The sequence below is a fragment of the Myotis myotis genome, unplaced genomic scaffold (genome assembly GCF_014108235.1).
Source record: "Myotis myotis isolate mMyoMyo1 unplaced genomic scaffold, mMyoMyo1.p scaffold_m19_p_13, whole genome shotgun sequence".
Taxonomy (NCBI): domain Eukaryota; kingdom Metazoa; phylum Chordata; class Mammalia; order Chiroptera; family Vespertilionidae; genus Myotis; species Myotis myotis.
Genome location: NW_023416317.1, coordinates 54,905,330 through 54,918,941, shown reverse-complemented (window position 1 = coordinate 54,918,941; position 13,612 = coordinate 54,905,330). Strand labels below are relative to the sequence as shown.

Below are 13,612 nucleotides of genomic sequence, written 5' to 3'. Positions count from 1 at the left end.
AAGAGGCGGCCTTAAGGGCACTGGAGTTTCACATAAACGATGATGTTCGGACAGGACCGTTTCCTGGTGTCAAAGGCAGGTTGAATGTTTGGCTTCAGGAGCAAAGACAGGCTGAGAAGCACGCAGGAGAAACGGCGAGAAAACCTCACGGTGGCCGGGGGGTGGGGGGTGGGGGGGGGTGGGCGGGACGGCGGGGGGCGGTGGGGAATGAAGCTGGGTGTTTATAATGGGAGAGGCTCTGGCGTTCAGATGTTAAAACCGTCTGGAAAGAGGGATGATTGACAAGCTGCCACCGCGTCTGCATGATGGAGGAACAGAGACCAAGAGAGAGGAAAGCAGTGGGTATCAGCAGGGTCTCTGGGGAGACGGAGCACCGAGGTTCTACTATTGAAGCCTCCACGGGAAAAGGCAAAGGACCCCGAGCGGGTTGTCAGCAAACGGGGTCTCGGCCAGCCTCCCCCCATGAGCCCGAGGGATTGCTAACCTGCCTGTCGCCCAAACTGTCCCCCAAACTGTCTCCCAACTGTCCCGGTGCCACCAGGGCCAGAGCAGAGCTGGGGGCCGCTGCCCCCGGGGCCCCGCGGGGAAGACGACGGGTCAGGGGTGAGAGCAAGTTCTCAGGACGTGCTGTGTGCTGTCCGTACACTTGAAAAGAGGCGCATTCACGATGCTATAGAGACACACTCCTTTTCCTTTTCTTTTTTCATACATATGTTTTCGCCCTGCCGCTCTGGCTCCATGGTTGAGCGTCAACCTGTGAACCAGAAGGTCATGGTTCAATTCCTGGTCAGGGCACATGCCCGGGTTGTGGGCTCGATCCCCAGTGTGGGGCGTGCAGGAGGCAGCCGATCAGTGATTCTCATCATTGATGATTCTCCCTCCCTCTCCTTCTCCCTCTCTGAAATCAATAAAAACGTATTTTAAAAAAATAAAGCTTCGTCCAGCCCTAACACTCTTGCTTTGCAGTCAATCCTCTACATCAAGCATGCCAAACTCGTGGCCCGCGGGCCGCGTGCCTTGTGTACTTGGCCTGTGTTAGCCTTTGAGTTTGACATGCTTGCTCTACAGCGGAGCTATCCCCAAGGCCCTAACACACTCACACCAGGGACCACAATCTCTCCATGAAAGGTACACATCCTCCAAGGAGACGGGGCCTCGGGACCCTCCATGTAATACACTCCCCGCCTGGACTAGAAGGAGAAGTGGAGGGTGATTTCTGGGTTTCTGGCTAGAGCAACCAGAGGGAGATGAGGAAGCAGAGGTTTCGGGGGGAGGCTGGTGGCCAGGCAGGTGCGGGGAGCCCCACTGCTCAGGCAGGATCGGGGCTGCAGACGCACCCCGGGAGCTGTCCGCGTGGACAGTGTGTAAGCCGTGGGAGGAGGGGGGCTGCCCGGGGCGGAGTGGAGGCAGGAGAGGGCAGAGGAGGCGAAGGGGGAGGAGGAAGATGCACTAAATGAGGATCCGGGGAAAGGGAGGAGGCGGGTGAGGCGTGCGATGAGGACACAGCAGGGCGGCCCGGGAGCCGCGTCCTTGAGAAAACGAGAAGGGTCGCCCTCGCTTTAAAGCTCGTTGTTTCTTCTGAGTCAGAACATATTGAATTCGCCCGAAAGCATTTTCTTGGTGTTAAGAGCAGTCAGCCTCATTGCTTCGGTAACAACTTCACGCACCCTTCGGACACACCGTCTCTCCTGAATAAAAAGCTTCAGAGCAAATCGGTCGCTGGAGAGGCATGTGTGGCGGGGACGGAGGACACCAAAGGCGCCCGCCGAGTCCCACCCGCCTCCGATCGCACGGCCGGCTGCAGGGGGCCGTCCCGGCGTCCTTCCTCACCCCACCCTCACCCCACCCTCACCCCAGGGACACTTGAGGAGATCGTGGTCAAGGCCGTAGCCCGTGAAACTCCTGGACCCCCTCTTCCAGGCTCACTTCTCCGTGCCTTTCCCACCCTCGCCTCCTCCCGCAGCAGGACGGGCCATCCTCCCCCCAGTATCTGATCCCAGGCCAGTACCCCTGCCTCCTTAAGAATCCCCTCCCCTCCCCTCCCCACACCTTTACCGCCTTCTTTACCGGGGGATTTCCTGGGCTCCCAGTGCCCCCACTGCCCTCCCTCCTAGTAAGATCCTTGCCACAGCGGGCTCTCCGGCCCAGGGCACCCCGTCTGTCCGCACAAAGTCCTCCCTGCACCAGCGGCCTATCTCCCAGCCTGCAGAGCTTCCAATCTTCAAAAGTGCTTATTTCCAGGTTATTTCTTTAAAAAAATATTTTTTCCTTTATTGATTTTTAGAGAGATGGGGGAGGGAGAGGGAGAGGGAGAGAGAAACATTCATGAGATCAGCTGCCTCCTGCACGTCCCCTACTGGGGGTAGAGCCCGCAACCCGGCCTGTGCCATGACTGGGGAACCAAACCAGTGACGTCTTGGTTCCTGGGTCAACGCTCAACTGCTGAGCCACGCCGAGGACCCTGCCGGACCCTGAGCCTCCCTCCCTGCGCGTCCCTCCCGCTGCCACATGCGTCTGCGTGGACTGGATCGCCTTTATCCATGTGCGCAAATACTGCCGCAACAGCGGGAGTTTATAAACCCCCCGCAAGGAGGCCGTGCGATTTCCATCTTCTCTCTCCTTCTCCAACTGCATGAGACGGTTTATAATTTTTATAGCCATCACATTGAAATGAACCCCCTGTGTACACAGGGGTCGCTGTCTTGTTTTGCTGGTTTTGCAGAGTCTGCGGGGAGAGGCTGCCTTTAGGGGGAGGACTTACTCAAACCCGAGTATAAACTCTCAGGGCCCTTCCCTGCAGGCTGCACCCCCCCCCCCTCCCTCGGCAGAGCCCCTGCCGAGACCTCAGGAGCGAACAGGTGGGTCGCCCCTGCCTGAGTCTGGCTGAGCGTTAGCCCCGACCATAACCCTCCACGCAGAGGCAGGACGGGCTGTGGCTGTGGTGAGGCCTGGGTCTGCTGTCCTTACGGACATTTAGACACAGACCTCCCTGAGCCCTGCTGCACCTGCCCTGCGGGGGCCTTGAAGCCATCCCTCTGATCCAGGGCTCTGGGACAGACGGACGGAGGTCGGGGTGGAGTGGGGGGGATCCGGGGCTGGATGTGGAGCGCAGGGCGGCTGCCTCTGTGTCCCCCATGCGCACAATGAAATGGACAGCGCTCCCCGGACGCAGGGCCAGGTTCCAGCTGAGCAGGATGGATGCAGGCTCCGGCTGCCTGCAGGCTGTTTGGCCTCTGAGGCAGGCTTCCCATTATTATGGAGATGAACGGCTTCTAATTATTGCAATAACGTCACTGCTCCCAGGGCACAATTCCCAACAAGAGACTGCAGGGCTGAGGGGATCCGAGTGCAGGTTCCCGCGGAGCACAGACAGGACAGGAGCTCCAGGCCAGAAGCCCAGCGCCCGCCTGAAGCCGTCACTCTCCTGCCGGAGCTCATGGGGCTCCGCCTGGCGGACAGTGGCCCCGGCCCGGCTGTCAGCCTGGAGCGCCCCGCAGGCTCGGGCAGCCCTGCGCTGGGATTTCCCTCCTTGTCCTACACGGATGTCACCCCTCCGAAGGCCTCTGGGACGACAGGCAAATTACAGCCACGGTCTGATTTCACTGCGGAATCAGACTCCGGTGCCTGTGGAGGAGACACCGGACGTTACGCCTATTTGAGTGGAATGTTCTCACATGTTAGACTCCGTCTGATTGGACTGCGGGGATCGGGCGAGCCTGGCGTGGACTTCCGCCTGGGAGATGCTGTGGGTACCTCGCCGGGCCTTGACACTCTCCCCGCGGCCTGGAGTGCCCGGTTCGAGGTTCCCAACCCAGCGCCTTCCTCAGCTGTTTGGCTGGGGAGCACCCGGTGCTTGCTCCTCCCCGGACCTCCCTGCTCCTGGGGTGACCCCCTGGGGTGACCCCCGCTTGGTCGTAGTGTAGAATTCTCTCCACACTTTTTGGGATTCAATTTGCTAATATTTTGTTGAGGATTTTTGCATCGAGGTTCTTTCAGAGCCGGGTGGGGCACCTTTCATCTGCCCAGGGCCTCCTGGATACTTACGTCATCATTCATGGGCCACACAAAATTACCCACTTAGAAATCAGCCTGCTGTATTGGTCAAACATTTCATTCCCTCCCCCCTCCACCCCCCATCCTTTGGCAGGGCCAGGCCACGTGACTTCTCAGGCCTTATATAGCCAGTGGGCCGGATGTTCCCCACCCCGGATTTAGATCTTTGGCTTAAATAGATAAGGCCAGTGTGAATATGATTTCAATTTCTAAAGGCTTGAAAAACCCAACATAAAAAATATATTTTAAAAATAGTGCCCAAGTGAACATTAAACCAGTATTTCTGAATGTACATACACCAAGATAAACACAATATCACCTATGCTTAAATGAGATAAAACCTTATTAACTATGGCAATGTTGTATCTTATATTCTTGTAAACTCATTGGTGAGCAGTTGGTTAGTGAAAATTGAAATTAAGCATCACTTAAGAGCAGCGTTTGTCCAAGTCTTTCAAAATACAGACTTTAGGGGTCAGAGGTTCTGTTTTACTAAAACTGTTTATACCAGTATTTTGTACTTCAGAGAGTAATACTTTTTTTTTAAGTCAAATGTTAAAGACTTGTCTCTTGAGTCTTAAAATTCTTAACATTTCAGAGAGAATGTGGGCTAACAAGTCAGTAAACTAGACACTATAACTAAGACCAGGTCGTCAAAGAATGTTGCCTTTTGTGTTGGTTTAACAATTTCAATTTTTTCCTAAAACAGGGATTTTAAGCTTTTTCAAGCACGAATGCTATGGAGGACTGCTTTTGCTCGCTCACCCACATAATTAGGGGTCTCCTGTCTCAGAGTAAAAATGAGAAAAACAGAATTTCTTCTCAGCCAATGAGGAAATATCGGTAAAATCTCTCCCGTTTCTCACCCTTCCCAGGAATCACAAGGCGTGCGATTGAGCTTGTCTTTCTCAGACGTTAAAACCAGGCGTGTCCTTGGTCCAGGGGTGTGTGGTCCACAGTGTGCAAACAGTAACACACAAAACTTAGTTGCTGACATTTAAAAATTAAAGTAGTTTAAATGAAAGTCCAGATTTCTAGCTTCTCTTAAACAGTGAGAGGAAGAGAGCCCCATATGCGCCTCTCTGTGACATGTGCCAGCCCTGGAGTCATTCACAGGACCAGCGTCAATGTGTCCGCTCCATATGCTCTGACACAGCCCGGCCGGGGGTGGGGGGGGTGGGGGGGGGGCAGGGGCAGCGCCCTGGGAACATGGCACCCCACGGTGGGGTGAATGGGCGTCAATGCTGGTGCTCTGGGTCCTGCTGGGGAACTGCAATGTCAGGTGGTAAACAGCAAGACTTGAGCAGTGACGGGCGCTTTCCTGGGTTGACATGTATCTTTAGTGCCAGAGAAATGACGAGGCAATGTCTGAACCCTATTAATCAAATCAGGAGTAGAAAAAATGCCACTCAGGGGAGACAGCAGAGAGAGGGACGTCACGTGGTAGGAACAATCAATGAAATCCACTTATGAAATAGATTCCTCCGTATTGATACACCATTTTCCCAAAGGCCACTGAATGGACTCGTAGCAATGGTTAGGTTAAGCGGAGGCAGCAGTCATGGATACTGTTCAAATGTTAGCTCCTGTCTTTTCCTCTAGGCAAATGGTGAGACTGTATTTCACTGCTGGGTTGAACTTGGGCAAAACCATGTGACTTGTTTGGACCAATGAAACACGAGTGAAAACGTGGGACATGCTTTCATTGATCAGCTGCCTCCTGCACACCCCGTACAGGGGACAGAGCCCACAACCCTCGCATGTGCCCTCCTGGTTCATAGGTGGACGCTCAACCACTGAGCCATGCCCACTGGACCATGCTTTTTTTCTTTATATCATTGATTAATTAAGACTTTTAAAATATAGTCTTAATCTAAGCACTACCTATTAGTTATATTTCAATTACGGAGTATGTTTTACTAGGCATCAGAGTAAATACATAACTAGTAACAGTGATCTGACACGACCTTTCAGGAAACACAGACGTGAAATAGGAAGGGAACGAATGGTTAGGCTGCCAAATAAGAAACTGCTCTCCAGTTTCACCGTGGGCTCCAAGTTTTATGTTTTTATTCCTCACCTGAGGACATGCTTTTGTTGATTTTTAGAGAGAGAGGAAATGGAGAGAGAGAAACATCAATCGGTTGCCTCCCGAATGTGTCCCTCACCAGGAATCGAACCCGCACCACAGCCTTTTGCTGTACAGGACGATGCTCCAACCAACAGAGTGAAGCAACACGGGCTGTCTGGGCTCCAAACGTGAAGGCCATGCCCATCTTTAGGGATCCATTCTATACTGTTTTCTTGACATAACAGAAGCCAGAAAGGGATGTATATTATGAACTTAAAATGTGTTTGAATACACCGTATCAGGTATGCTTGCAAAATCATTAATAAGGATAACATCGCCAGCGCAATGATCTAATTTGCATATGCAAATCCAAAGGTGCCCAGGGGTAAAGGGTAGATGCACTCAACGTTTTACAGGCTTCCCCATTGCATTCTTGAGTCCCTGACCTTTAGCATCAATTAAAACCATTATGGATACAGCTGGTAAGTGTTATCTTATGGGTAACACTTGCATAATCACCATTTCCAACAGACTGAGTAGATTTCAGAAAGGGGAGGTACATTTTATAGGAATAACAGCTAAGGAAACGTCTTAGAGATGCCTGACGTTTGCTGATATGAGTAACTGACATCTGACCTAAAACCTCAAACAATATATATATATATGTATATATTTATGATGTATAAACAACATGCATTCTAAATGTAGTTCAAGTATAAGAATCACACAGGTGAAGAGTTTAGAAATCAGTTAAAACCCTGTTGTTTCAAAAAGTTGTGATTAAAATAATCAAAACCACGTCATCTGTAGAATGTGTTCCGGGATTAGAGATATTACCTTCAAAAAAGGAGAGGCTAATGGGAGACATAACAGCCGCAGCCAAATATTTGAGGGAGTGTCGTAGCAAAGAAGAACTGCATTGATTCGTTCATGCAAAAGGAAGAAGGGTGGAGAAAGGTGGGGAATTCTACCAAAAGAGCATTTAGGCTAAAATTAGGAGAGAGAATCTGGGCTGCTCGTCTCTGGACATCGCATGCTGTCTCTCCATGCAAGGAGGGCTTCGCAGACTTTTTTTTTTTTTTTTTTTTGATCCTCATCCGAGGATATTTTTTCCATTGACTTTTAGAGAGAAAGGAAGGGAGGAAGGAAGGGGAGGGGGAGGGAGTGAGAGAGACATCAATGTGAGAGAGACATATCCATTGGTTGCCTTGCCACACATACCCCAACTGGTGCTGGGATGGAACCTGCAACCCAAGTGCGTGCCCTTGATTGGGAATGGGACCCGTGACCCCTCGGTGTGCGGGCCGACACTCTAACCACTGAGCACATTGGCCAGGGTTGACATCAAAGATGATAAAGACCACCCTCTTCCCAAGCTTCAGTTCTCTGATTATCACTTAGTCTATGAACACCAGACAGTGAATGGCCCCTTCTAGAACCACTAAGAAGGGACCAAAACATGACTACAGGCCAATCAAGTATTAAAATATGTCAAGACAGTACCTCTCACTTTCTCTCAGCACGGCCCGTCCTTTCTTCCAGGTGTAGATGGGTTTTGGAGACGCTTTAGGCTTGCACTCGATGACGACGTCGCCGCCCACTTTGACAAGAGTTACCCTTTTTAAGAGGGCTCTTGAAAAATCTGGGCCGGCAGCTGGAAGAGAAGATAGCAAACAAGTCTTTTTTAAATACAGTTTTACTGATTTCAGAGAGGGAGGGAGAGGGAGAGAGAGAGAGAGAGAAACATCAATGATGAAAGAGAGTCACTGATTGGCTGCCTCCTGCACGCCCCACACTGGGGATCGGGCCCGCAACCTGGGCATGTGCCCTGACTGGGAATGGAACTGTGACCTCCTGGTTCATAGGTCGATGCTCAACCACTGAGCCATGCCGGCCGGGTGAGGGATCTTTAACAAAATTCCATGTTCAGGGAAAGAGGAACTAGTGGGTCCTAGAGCCAGTGAAGGCTGACCCCTCGCTGGAGGCAGAAATGACAACACTGACGCTGTCCGACTTCAGGCGCATCCCGGGAGGCGGGCTCTTTGGAAAAGACGATGATGCTGGAACCATAGGAGGCAGCAGGACAAGAGCAAGACCAACATGGGCGGACAGACTCCATGAAAGGAGCGGAGGCGTGAGCCTGTGGGAGCCGAGCCGGGCTGTGAGGACGGGACACGGAGGACATCGCTCATTTATCGGGTCGCCAGCTCCTGGCATTTAACACACACACACCCTGGAGAGAGAGAAGGAGGCGATGCACGAGGCATTTCTCTGGCTGTGCAGGCGGGAGCGTCCCCTTGGGTTCGGCGGCTGCCCCTGCTCTGGCCCAGGCTCTGCGCATGTCTCCACTGGAGAACAAGCAGAAAGGCCTGCGTCACCCCCGCTGTGAGCTGCCCCTTAGGAACCAGGGCTTTGTCCAGCCCCCACCACGCCTGCCCAATGCGAGGCTGCCTCTGCGGGGAGGGGGGACTGTGACTCGCGCTCAGAAAACGCTGTTCCACCCCCACCGCCCGTGTCTAAGAAACTCACTCCTGCGACACCAGGTCTCCGGTGTGTGGACATAACATGAAAGAATCATTTCTTGTCTAAAACAAAAGATGCGTATTTGTATCCTCGTGAAGGGGAGAGAAAGGACGCCTTTCTGAAAAGCCTCCTTTGCTTCGGCGTTAAGTGCATGCACATGTCCTAGGGCCCGTGGCGAGCAGGGATTTGTCTCCACGAAGCTTAATCCTAACCCATCTCCAAGCCCTGCCCCTGCAGGGACCCGATGTGACTGGGGATTAGTCTGAGCATGAGGTGGAAATACTAAACACCACCAACCGGGAATGAGCCTGTGTGGGGGGGAGAATGGGTGTCCATGTCTGACATGTCCAGCCATATGCTAATTTATTTAAAAAAATAAACACGTTCCAGGGGAAGCAGGTTAAATTCTTATGAAGTGTGCTTGTTGTGAAAAAAAAAATCTTCCGTAATTTCCCGGAAGGAAATGCTGCCGGAAGGTCCCTTTTTCACGGGGATGCCGTGGACACAGGGCCTGGTCTTACGACGTGAAGGAGAAAAGAAGGACATGGGTCAGCAGGCAGCCGGGGTCTCAGTCTGTGCACCTCGGACGCACGAGGGCGGCCCTGACTCGGAGGTGATGCTACGCAAGTGCAGCTAACAAGGCGTGTGAACACAGACGCTCCTGCTGTAATGAGGTAAACACGTTCCTGGTATGATCGCAGCCACAGCCTAAAAACATGCAGGTTAGGAAAGAGAGGGTCAGGGCCGACCTACTCGGTACTCATGTACCAAGAACACCAACCAAATCAATAGCCATCCTAGTAGTCTTAGCATGAGGAACAAGACAAGTTACATTCCTAACAGATAAATGCAGAGCTTGTGCGTATGTGCGTGCGCATGTGTGCATGCATGTGTGTGTGCATGCATGTGTGTGCATGCACATGTGTGCGTGTGCATGCATGTACAGACAGCTTGATGGAAGGGGGGAGAAGGAAGGATTGAGATTGCTAAACTGAAGGACGTGCGAAGAGTAGAGGGAAGATCCCGCAAGCCCAGCCAAGCTGAGCCAGAGCAGGGTGTGGGGTGAGCAGGACCATGTCGGGTGTTTGCGTGGCCAGCGGTGTGGGTGAGTGACTGGGCTCTGTACTGGATGCTGCAGCCAGGGAGACAGGTGAGAAACCCCTGCACCCAGGTGAGCTCACTTGCAGCACAGAAAGGTTCTTGTGGCAAAGACTCATTCTCATACTTTTTTAAAAAAAAATATTTTTATTGACTTCAGAGAGGAAGGGAGAGGGAGAGAGAAAGAGAAACATCATGATGAGAGAGAATTATGGATCGGCTGCCTCCTGCACGCCCCCTACTGGGGACCCAGCCCGCAACCTGGGCCTGTGCTCTGACTGGGAATCGAACAATGACCTCCTGGTTCATAAGTCAATGCTCAACCGCTGAGCCCACTGGCCGGGCTCATTCTCATCTCAGTAAACACCCGAATTGACATAATAATGTAAAAAAAATTAAGTCTCTAGAGGTTTTTTTAAAAAGGGTATTTTGCGAAATAGAGTTGCAATAAACTCCCTTCTTAAAACTCTCTCTCTCTACACACATATATTTTCATGGCTGTAGGCCGACATTGTTCATCTGTTCCGGAGGAATTCTGCATTGGATTCTGAAATGAGTTTACATAAATCAAACTGTGTGTGTGTGTGTGTGTGTGTGTGTGTGTGAAAAAACGATATTCTGCTTTTATGGGATTTGAAATAGCATCGTATCAGCCCCACGGGAGGCAGAAGGCACACGTGCCCATTTCCGAAGCATCCGCACTGCACTGTGGCGTGGCCACTGTCCCGAGGCCATGTGCCTGGAGACAAGGCTGGCCTTGAGTGTCTGGTACTAATAGACATGGAATTCTCAATCCAAACCTTTCCCCTTTGCTTTCTTAATCGGCTCCCATCACTTCTAGTGTGACCGAACCCCTGCCCGTCTCCCGGGCGAAATGGGCAGGTCAGTTTTGGATGCTTGGCCATGGGTGGCTTCTAACATCCGCTGGCTGCTGACCCTCTGTGTGCGCCTGAGAGGTCCGTAAGCTCCTGGGGTGACACTTGGTCCTGCCTGGACCCTGTACTGGTTCTGATTCCCAGACACGGACCTGAGAGGCTGGAAGGAATAGCAAAAGGAGGAGGTATGAACGCTACGGGAAGGTCCCAGGAGGACCCTGTCAGAACCCAGCCTCACTGGCACTTAAAAATGACCACACCTGCCCAGCCGGTGTGGCTCAGTGGTTGAGCATTGACCTATGAACCAGGGGGTCCCGGTTCGGTTCCCCGTCAGGGCACATGCCCGGGTTGCGGCTGCGTCCCCAGGGTGCGGAGCGCATCGCGTTCCTCTGTAAACGGCTCCAGGAGCTGAGGGATCCAGTGTAGACACAGACGAGCACTTGAAAAAGTCCCTGTGAAGTAGCTCGGAGCTCGGCCTTAATGCTTTTCTAATTTGTGAGCCAACCATCTGGATAAAAGCCAAATTGCTCAGAAAATTGCTCAAGCCCGTACCTCCCTTGAATTGGCCCTGATGGTACTGAGCTTCCCACAGGGTAAGATCCTTCCCGACCTCTCCACCCGCCGTGGGAGAGTCCCCACGACGCTGAACCCGGGGACAGAAAGCCCTCGGGCACAGCTACCTGGGTTCCACCGCACGGTCCTGGCAAAGTCAGGTCATGGTCACGGGGCCTCAGGGAAGGGACCCCCTGCAATTAGGGGCAGCTCCTCCCTTGTCCAGTTCAGGTGCCTGTATGACCAGGTCAGCGGGATCACACGACCAAGCATCTTGGCCTAGCTCAGCCCCTGTCTCTGGAGAGAGCCCTGGTGGTCCCGCCCACCCCCATATACAATCATTTTTTAAAATATATTTTTATTGATTTCAGAGAGGAAAAGAGAGGGAGAGAGAGATAGAAACATCAACGATAAGAGAGAATCATTGATCAGCTGCCTCCTGCACGCCTCCTACTGGGGCTCGAGCCCACAACTTGGGCATGTGCCCTCACTAGAATCGAACCCAGGACCCTTCAGTCTACAAGCTGATGCTCTATCCACGGAGCCAAACCAGCGAGGGCTCCTCTGGGAGTTTGTAGAACGTGTTCCTTGTTCCTCCAGCACCATCGTCTACCTCAAGCCTCCTTTGCCCCCCGTCTTGCATGGAACATGTTGCTGGGCAGAGCCCCGGTTTGCTTAGTGACTTGACTGATTTTCATTTATTTTTCCTGCCCCGCGTGAGGACTCACCTATGACGCTCAGCTCGGCGCTGGAGAAGACGGCCCCGTGTCTGTTCTCGGCAACACACTGGTACATGCCGGCGTCCGCCAGGCTCACCCCGGTGATGTTGAGCGAGCCTTGCTCGATGTGAACCCTGTCCTGTGGAAGGCAAGAGGGAGACGGACGGTGACCCTCGACAGCAAGGACCCTGAGGCCGTTTGGCTACATGTGACATCAAAGGGCCTGAATGGGAAGAAAATAGCCACCATCCAAGCAATTTTCATAATGCGATGTATTTATCTGGCAGCTAACTGTGGGGCAAGTCAGAGGGTGAACCAACAGCACATACATCAACCAGAAGATGGGGTTTAAATGGTAGGCCCCTCTGGAGTCCTCACTGATTTAAGAGCGAACCCATTCAGATGAATATGTCTGCCGAATATATACACTTAACGTTTGAAATGCATTTTCAAAATATATTTTTATTGATTTCAGAGGGGAAGGGAGAGGGATAGAGAGACAGAAACATCAATGATGAGAGAGAATCACCGATTGGCTGCCTCCTGCACATCCCCTACTGGGGATCAAGCCCACTACCCAGGCATGTGCCCTGACCAGGAATCAAAACCTGACCTCCTGGTTCGTAGGTTGACACTCAACTACTGAGCCACGCCGGCCAGGCTATCTGCTTATGTTTTCAAAATATCTTATTATGTACATGATTCCTTCATTTATTTCTTTGAGCATTATACAGAGACATTCCTATTTCTTTGTTGGACTCTTAGGTTAGTTACCTTTCTAAAAAATGTTTTTTTTGCATATGATTTGGAATACTTGTTTGCTGGCTTGTTCTTAACACGTTAAGCGCTATGTCAGTCACCAGTGACTGACACTATACTTTCCGTCTGGACCTCGTCTGTCTCTGGCCGCCAGCATATCGGTGAAATCGGATATCGTGGGCTAAACGGAAAGGAAGACAAAACAGGCTTGGCGCTTAACGTGTTAAAAGGCGTTATTATGGTTTGTTTGGCTTTTCCCTCAAGTAGCAGTTTTGTGGCTGTTACGACTTCTCTGAGCCCTGACCTGCGGGGACACGGGGATTATTGCAACTCCTGTCCCAGGGCCGGGGGTGGGGTGGGCCAGTGCTGTCCACCCCTCTTTCTGGCTACAGACTACAATTTCCAGAATCCCCTGCAGCTAGAGGTAACCATATACCTAAGAGTCGTACTAAGCCAGGTGGCTCACTGGCTGCCTGTTCCACTGGGTGGCAGTAGGTGTGTGGGGGTGTCTACACCCCAAGCCTTAGCTCTAAAATTATTGTCTCCAGAGAGGAATTTGTACACCTAAGCTCCCCGTTCCCACTGCCTGCTCCCAGGCCCGCACGCCGGAGCCTCCAGCCGCCATCACTTGCGGAGTTTGCTCCGTGTGGCATGAGAGGTGCTGAGCTCGTGTTCTTTGCCCTTTCTGCATGCCGGAGGCAGAGGGGGTGTCTGCCCGGTGAGCCACTGCACCCCGCTGCGCACAAGTCTCCCCAGAGGGGTGCGAGACGGCACTGACAGGGGATCTGGATGCCTGGGACCCACTCACCGTGCCCCGCACACCGATCTCTCTCTCCACACAAATTCGCGCCCCAGGCCGTCTGCATGGCTTCCAATGGCAGAGCCAGGGACGGTCACGCGGGAGGACTATGCTCTAGTCTAGACGCGGACGAGCCGGCCACAAGGCCTGCTCACCAAGTGCA

The 13,612-nt window shown here is 52.4% G+C and overlaps 1 protein-coding gene across 2 annotated transcripts in view; it reads right to left on the bottom strand.

Moving 5' to 3' along the window:
* The window catches only part of CNTN4 (contactin 4), a 398,511-nt gene that overhangs the window by 41,731 nt on the left and 343,168 nt on the right, over positions 1-13,612 (bottom strand). For both annotated transcript variants that reach the window (XM_036333343.1, XM_036333344.1), the window contains exons 11-12: positions 11,901-12,030; positions 7,628-7,778 (exon numbers count right to left, since the gene is read on the bottom strand). In XM_036333343.1, the coding sequence (XP_036189236.1) occupies positions 7,628-7,778; positions 11,901-12,030 (281 nt within the window). The remainder of the gene's footprint in view (positions 1-7,627; positions 7,779-11,900; positions 12,031-13,612) is intronic.